The following is a 7,579-nucleotide window of genomic DNA, read 5'->3' as shown; positions in this document are numbered from 1 at the left end:
TGACGCAGCCTTGCAGTCTTGGCCAGTTGGAACTGTGCCCACTGTCATCCCGCGTCTGTCCGCTATATTCCGGTGGGACGCCCGCAGGGTGGTCCCGGAAGCTCCTCTGTGCCCCGGCCGCTCGCCGCCCGCCACGTGCAGTCTTCTTCCATTGAAAGGCTGTCAGGGCCAGCTGTGTGACCCTCCCCGGTGTCTGGGATCTCAGCTCCCAACGTGGCGTCTTTGCACGCCTTACTATTCTCATATCAGCCACTAGATGGCACCAGACACCACCAGTTGAAACGGCCGGATTGGCGCCAAGCGAGGGAGGCAAAGGATGGGTCCCACGGCCTGTCAGTTTCACCTCATCTGATTCTTACAGATACATTTCTTAGAGATATCTTACCCTTACCCTTGAATATTTTCGATAACTATATGTGTGAAGAACATATTCCTGAATATAGCAAATACATTTTCTGTAGCTTCTCGTCTCCCTTTGCGGCTGGGACAGACACTAAGGATCCATTCCTCAAAATTCGGCTTTTAACAAATGGGTCTGACCTGGTCACCTCAGTGGTTCAGCCCGCGAGGGGGAGTCTGCAGACAGCGCTCCCGGGCAGGGACCCGGCGAGGCGGAAGCTCATGGTGGAGGCTCTGTGAAGGATGGGTGAGGGCGGCCCCCAGCGCTGGAGAGGACCGGGTGGTAAAGAGCCTCTGGTCGCGGGGAAGGCCATGGTCCTAGAGCAGGTGGCGGGGCACAAGGGGTGAACACCCTGCCACGAACCCCTGAGCTGCGTGGGTGCTGCCTCCAGGAAGCATCTGAGAACTGAGGTCGAGAACTCGCGTGCACCTGCTGCGTGGAAAGCACTGCCCCCAGGAAGCGGTGGGACATGTATTTAACAACACAAGACCAGAAACTGCAGAAGTGAGAGTTTGCAGCCCGCTCAGCAGGCTCAGCGGGGAGCAGATCGGTCCCAACTTCCCCCACAGCCCGAGCTTGCCAGTGGCCCCTCTGGACAGCCATTAGAGCTGCCACCTGGCAGCTTCAAGCAGACCCACAAGTCCTCTTGCTGTGGAAGGCCACCCAGGCTGCCAGCTGGACGCTAGGTCCTGCCATCCTCCTCTCAGCCCCACCCCCAGGGCACACCCACTGGCACCCCTGCCATCCTAGAGTGCAACCTCCCCTCCCCCAGCCAAAGACCAGCACTGCTGGGTGAACAGTTTTATTCCCATGCCAGCAACAGCCTGCTTGCCTGAAAACCAAGGCCCTCTCAGCCCCTGCCCTGTTCCTGGTCCTCCTCCAGCTACTGGGCCAAGTAGCTGATCCTAGCAAAGGAGCTGTCACATCATGTGGAACCCACTGCATTGTGATTAATGGGAAGGCAGTGGGAAGTGGGGGCTCCCAAGGTTCACTGGTGAAGGGCAGGCCAGGCACAGGTCACAAGCCACAGATCCGAGATCCCAGGTTCAGGCTGGCTGGGCTCACAGCCACCAGGAATTCAACAGATCCTTCTGGTTCTCCACACTGCCAGGAGGGGTTGGCCACTGCCAACCAGGGCTCAAAGTCTAAACATAAGGACTAAGCCAGCCACAGGCGAGTGCCCGAGCTCAGGTCCAGGTGAAGCCAGAACCTGTGTCCCTGACAATCCTCCCCAGAACCTGTGCTCGGGATGTGGGAGTCAGGGAGAAGGACTCGTGCAAGGAGGAGCTGAGGGCCATTGTCTCTGCCACGTGCAACCTCGCAGCAGGGATGGGACCCCTGCGGCTGTTTCCCAGGGCCACAGCCCCACCCTGGGCCAGCCTCGGGCCAGCCTCGGGCCAGCATGATGGGCTACACCTCAGAGGAGGTGCACCTGGTACACCTGGGTGTATCCAGAGCAGGGGCACCAGGTGAGCACTGTGGACCAAAGCAGCTGAGGGGAGCAGGAGCACAGTGGACAGTCCAGGCAGGGCTGGGGGCGGGGACCCGGTGCATGGCCTGAGTACTGGGAGCTCTACAAGTTGATTCTCTTCAGGTCTGCCGAACAGCGGTACCTGCCATCCAGGAACCGGGAACAGAGCAGCTTGGGCGAGCAGGGACACGTGTGGTGCTGGCGCTTCCCGAGGAAGGGTCTCTGCGGAGGGAAGAGAAGCATGATCACCTGACCGGGTGGGCCTCCCTCCACCATGCGGGACCATTCAGTGAGAGCCGAGACGGACGAGGAGACTGAGGCACTGACTGGTGCTCCAGCAGCTGGCTCTCCATGCCAGGCACATGGACAGGAGTGATAGAACGCATGTCATATGCCTACTGTGTGCTCCATGCTGGGTGCCAGGACACGGCCATGAACAGGACAGGCACTTCTCTGCCCTGTGACACACAGCCCTGAGGAGCACTGAGCTAGAGCACAGGTCCTCTGGGACACTCACCTGTCTGCCACTTCCCATGAGGTTTAGCAGATCATTTAGCCTCTTTATCTGCCTGGGCATTTGGCATAGTGCTCAAGAAACCCGTGTTCCACATCAGCATGCGTAGGTTCAGTTCCCGAAGCCAGCTTCTGATGCCAGCTGCCTGCCGAATGACCCTGGGGGGTAGTAGTGATGGCTCAAATCGCTGGGTTCTTGCCATCTTCCAGACCTGGACTGGGTTCTGGGTTCCTGGCTTCAGCCCCGTCCAGCCCCAGCCATCTGGGGAGTGAACCAGCAAATGCACGCTTTCTCCATGTCAGCTTCTTAAATAAACACTTGAAGGGGAAAAGCAATGCTTATCACATATGACTGTAAAGAGTTTGGAGTGTATATTTGCAACATGCACTTGGTAGGCTGATTGGCACAGCAAGCAAGCAGCATTGGTTGTTTGCACTGTCATTCTGCCCTCTCCCCTGCCCAGGAAGATGAATCTGTAGATAAAATGCTGGATGCCTTCCAGGTAAGAAGGCAGCTGAGCCATCCAGCTTTGCTCTCTCAGCTTCCTCAGCACCCTTGAGGCAATAGCCAAAAATACTTCCAGAGGCACAAGGGGGCCTGAGTCCAGGTTGAGAGTGGCCACGGTAAGCTGAGCCACAGCCAAGCCCTGCCTTGCCACATGAGGGCCCCATCACCGGCCCATTCAGAAGCTAAGGGCCTGTGAGGCCTGCTTGTGCCCCGAGAGGTAGGAGCAGGCATTTGGAGCCGGTATACTAGTGGGGGGCTATTTTTTTTTTTTTGGTTCTCATTCCATGATCTGAGGGAAAGCATGCTATAGACCAAAGGGCTTAGGGACCTTTTTAATATCTGAATTTGTCAGATTCCCAGGCACCTGTAAGCACAGTCTGCTCGCCCTACTTACTGTACACCTGAGGCCCAGAGCAGCTAAGTGAAATGCTCCAGAACACGCAGCAAGTGCAGGGCTGGGAATGCCCAGGCCCCAAATCCAACAGCCTGTGCAGGTGGCACCACTGCTACACCTTGGGCTGCCCCTGAGAGCAGGGAGAGTCAACTCAAATCAGTACCAGAGAGCCACAGCTCTAGCTGTGACCCGGCTGAGCACATCCTAGCACCAAAGCTGCAGTGTCATCTTAGGTCAGTGGGCCCTCCAGGCTGTGCTAGAAGGGCATAGAGGGCCATGGCCAGGCCCAGTAGGAACACACATGTGGATCGTGAGCAGGGCACTGAGAAAGGCAGGGTGGAGGAGGGTGTCCCTTTGTGCCTGCCTGCTGTCCTTCCCAAGGCCAGGACTACAACCTCGGCTGGGAGTACAGCCCCCAGGACCTCTCCGCAGCTCAGTCTCTGCAGGAGTACAGTACCTTGTGGCTTCCAGGGTGACACTCCTCTCCTTGGCGCCCCATCGGGGTGCACATCCGAAGCCCCCGCAGCCAGACGCTGACGGCACAGCAGGTGCCCACCCCACACTGGACATCCCGCTCGCAGGCCTGCAGTGAGAAAGGAGACAAAGGGAGGTGGGGGAGTGGGGGCTGGGGAGGCTCATTAGTGTCACCCAACATTGAACCAGAAGGGAGGGGACATCCCAAAGGCCCTGTGAGGATCCGGCCAGGAGGCTGAGTGCCTCAGTGGGCCAGGCACTGCTGCCCTGGCTGGCAAAACACACAGGGCTCGGCAGGGGTCAGAGCCCGAGAAGGCCCTTTGAGGCACAGGGTAGGGAAGCCATTGACTAGCCAGAGCTCAGGGAATGCGGCCTTTCTAGCCCTGGTAGATAGATGCTCTCTGCATGCTGGTGGGATTGGATTGGAATTCATTGATGATATCCTTGAGCCATCCAGTCCTGACCCAGCTTGCACAGTTGGCACTTCCTCAGCTTTTACCCCCAAACAAGCCTAACCTGAAGTACCCCCAGAACAGGTGTCCTGCACTAGTGCTTGGCAACAGGCCTCTCTGACCCTCAGGTGGCAGATGGAGCCCTCTAGGCTGGATTCCCAGAACAGCAATGGATGGGCTCTGCCTGTTTTCTGCAAGGGACATGGGGAAGGGAAGGTTGGCAGAGCTCCCTTTCAGCAATAGCCAGGGCCTGGGGATGCTGGACCCCTTGCCCCCACTGTTGCAGACTCAAGTGGGACATAGAGGAGAAGCACCTGAACATCACTTCGTAGAGGTTAAGCTGACTTACCAAGACTGGGTTCCAGTCTCTCTTCTCTGATAGAAAGTCACAGGGCACTGCCAAGGCCGTGGCGGGATGGGAGGTCATGGCAGGGAGGACTCAGCCCCAAAGAGGGAAGGGGAAGCCAAGGCCTTGTATTCCCCAGAGGAGGTGTGGGTGGCAGAGCTCTGGCTACACCAGTCCCCACTCCTGCCCCAGAACCTCAGGGTTAGGTACAAGCAGACCCCAGTATCTCTTCAGTGGCAATGGTGGGGCACTGTTGTCCCACCCCAGGAGGATGGGACAGATGGGCCAGCCCAGAGGACAGTCCAGGGAGCAAAGGGGCCCAGAGAAGGTGGAGTCCAGCACTTCCTGGGAGTTGGGTTCAGGCCAGCAGCAGGACATGGAGAGGGAGGGAGTCTGGGGGAGCCAGCTTCCCTGTCTCACGCTGTTCCAATCACCTGTCATGCCTCCTCTGCTTTGTCTGCCCTGGTGCCTGTCCCTCTGAAGACACTGGCTTTCCTCCTTTAGAAGGCCAGTCCTACTGTCCCTAGAGGCCAGGGGCTGGAGCCTGCACGCATGAGTTTAACTTGGACACCCAGGCCAGCCTCACTGCCCAATTCCACACTGTGGACAACAGGATTCTATTTTTATTCTCCCTGCTCTCAGGGTGGAGGAGTCCCCCCACCAGGAAACCAGCCTGCAGGGGTGACACTGCATACAATTCCCATCCTCCCCCTCGGGCGGGGCTTGTGTCTCAAAAGCATTCATTCATCCTGAATGTTGGGCCTTTGTGTGAGCTCAGTCTTATTTGCTCAAAAAGGATTAAAACAAAGTTTTCTTTCTGCGAACATGAGACCTAATCAGATTCCAGGAATTGCTTGGTATTTCTCTTCTGTGTGACAAGTTGGAGGAGGCAGAAACAAAAGTCAGTTCCCCCTAATTTCTCAGGTGGTTTTCACCTGGCAAGCTCCCAAGCAAAGATTTGCTTTCCACTCTAATCTGAATGGTCCCCATTCACCAACTGTAACCTTAACACAATGTGTGTGCCTGGCAGAACAGCAGCTGGAGGGGAGTCAGATGCTGGAGGGATAAGCCAGATACCAGTGTTGTCAATGACACAACACATGATGCTTTGTGCAAGCCTCTGCTGGGACCCCGAGTTCCGCTGGGGATCTCCAACCTGGCTTTTGGGTCTACTCCACCAAATGCTGATGTCACCCCTTTCTCTCTCAGAACAGGACATGGAGTTACCATTTTTCTGCAGAACTAAAATGCTGGGGGTATGTTAACTTCCATGCACGGAAGCTAAGGTGGTCACCATGGCCAGTGAAACCCACTGTATGTAACCTGTTCAAACTGAAACATGGACCCAGTCGTACACACAAACCAACCTTCACACCAAAGATGGACAAAGGACTACTAGTCTACTTCGTAAGGAATTTCCTGTTGGGCAGCAGGAGGCTTCACGGCACCCAAGGTTCACAGTTTTCTGTGGTTTGCAGTGCTTTCCTGCTGCATTTAAAGCAGGGTTTGAGCCTTACCTGGCTTCTTGAAAGCACAGCCCACTCAGCAGCGTGAGGGCCAGCTCTCCAGCAGTTCCCTCTGCAGGCCAGCTCCCTGACTCTCTGCTTTGCAGTACACAGCACAAATATGGTCCCTGGGCTCACAGCGCCATTCCCATGCAGCCCCTGACAGCCGCCCCGGGACCCACGCTTACCCCGGTGATCACGGCACAGTCGGACACGGCGACCAGGAGGAGCATGATGGAGACCTGGATGGCACCCCTCATGGCCACTGGGGTGAAGGCAGAGCAATGTTAGCTCTGACGCCTCTAGCTTCCACTCGTTCAGCCTTGTGCTGGGCCAGCTGGGGAGGCTAGGCTCTCGTGCTCCCCTGCCTCCTCCCCGATATATATGGTCGTTTCGGGGGTTGCCTGTGGCTGCCAGCCCTCTGCGTTTCCTTTCCTCATCACTATTATTCAGATGAGCTCAGAGGCAAAGATGAGACCTGAATCCTAACTATCTCAAAGCACCATCAAAAATAAAAATGGATGCAGCTGAGGCTCTGACAGTCGCTCTAACTCTCCCACGACTGTAGCGCCTCAGACATTTCCATATCTCCATACGCTACACCGATGCTCTTCTCTCTAAGCAAGGCTCTGGCAATGAATTAAGGGATTTGAAACATCACCATTTATCCTTCTCTGCACCAAAGCATGCAACAGCTGGGATTATCAGTTCCCACTCACTGAGGCCAACAAGCCAGCACTCAGCGTGGGCTCAGCGCAGAGGTAGCTGAGAAGACACACACGGGGGTGAGGACTTCTTTTCTCATGGGCTCTGGCTGGACACCAGCAAGTGTCACCCACTAAGAAACCAAAGGTCAGAAGGTGAGCAAGCACACAGGTCCCCAGCTCTCAGCCTCCTGCAGAGAAGTGAGCCCACGCAGGGCTGCAGGTAAAAAGTAGCAGGTGTCCACCACTTAGGCTTCCCGCATCACCTGGTGCACGTGAGGGTGCTTGTATTCCTGTGTGAACACACGCAGGGGACCCACCTGCTGCCTACCCGAAGGGAAGCCCCTCTCCCCAGGGCTCAGCCTGTCCAAGCCTTCCCTAGGCCACACAACCCGGAGAATGCTCTCAGATTCTTCACAGATAACTTCTCCCTGAAACATTTGGACAATATGTTAGCGAGTGAGGTGTTACAGATAGGCACATACAGTGTAAAAAACTTCCACAAAGACTCAGGAAACAAGCTTCTTTCTGTAGGACTCCTCAAGGCCTTTCATTGGCTGGCAAGCATTTGGAATGGGATATGGAATCATTTCCAACAGGTTAATCTACAAAATCTTTTCTCTTGGAGAAATGCTGCCCGGCATGTTTGAGTGAGCCCAGGGGCTGGGAGCTGGGACACTGGCTTGTTGACACAGAACCCCCAGCATCTTGGGGCCCTTGAAGATTTCACTAATGTCTCCCAGCCTCCAGTTTCTCACTCACATTGCCGGGATGAGGAGATTCACCCATTTCTTTCTTCCTTGAGTATTTCT

At 56.0% G+C, this 7,579-nt stretch overlaps 1 protein-coding gene across 1 annotated transcript; it reads right to left on the bottom strand.

Annotated features, from left to right (window-relative positions):
- Positions 1 to 1,865: 1,865 nt before the first annotated feature.
- PROK1 (prokineticin 1) lies at positions 1,866 to 6,844 on the bottom strand. Its single transcript, XM_040998920.1, has 3 exons — positions 6,252 to 6,844; positions 3,744 to 3,869; positions 1,866 to 2,093 (listed from the first exon to the last, which is right to left on the bottom strand). Exons 1-3 carry the CDS (start codon positions 6,321 to 6,323, stop codon positions 1,974 to 1,976), a joined length of 318 nt encoding a protein of 105 aa, XP_040854854.1. The 5' UTR covers positions 6,324 to 6,844; the 3' UTR covers positions 1,866 to 1,973.
- Positions 6,845 to 7,579: the final 735 nt, after the last annotated feature.

Source organism: Ochotona curzoniae, unplaced genomic scaffold, assembly GCF_017591425.1.
Source record: "Ochotona curzoniae isolate NIBS_2020 unplaced genomic scaffold, NIBS_Ocur_1.0 scaffold_1037, whole genome shotgun sequence".
NCBI lineage: Eukaryota > Metazoa > Chordata > Mammalia > Lagomorpha > Ochotonidae > Ochotona > Ochotona curzoniae.
The sequence above is the reverse complement of the archived record's forward strand: the minus strand, read 5'-3'. Positions and strand labels throughout refer to the sequence as shown.

Excerpts from the sequence above, each read along its gene's own strand:
- PROK1 (XM_040998920.1), bottom strand. The coding sequence starts at position 6,323 with ATGAGGGGTGCCATCCAGGTCTCCATCATGCTCCTCCTGGTCGCCGTG. Across the intron at positions 3,870-6,251 it reads ACTGTGCCGTGATCACCGGG|GCCTGCGAGCGGGATGTCCA; the intron begins GTAAGCGTGGGT and ends TTCTCACTGCAG. Across the intron at positions 2,094-3,743 it reads GTCACCCTGGAAGCCACAAG|AGACCCTTCCTCGGGAAGCG; the intron begins GTACTGTACTCC and ends TTCCCTCCGCAG.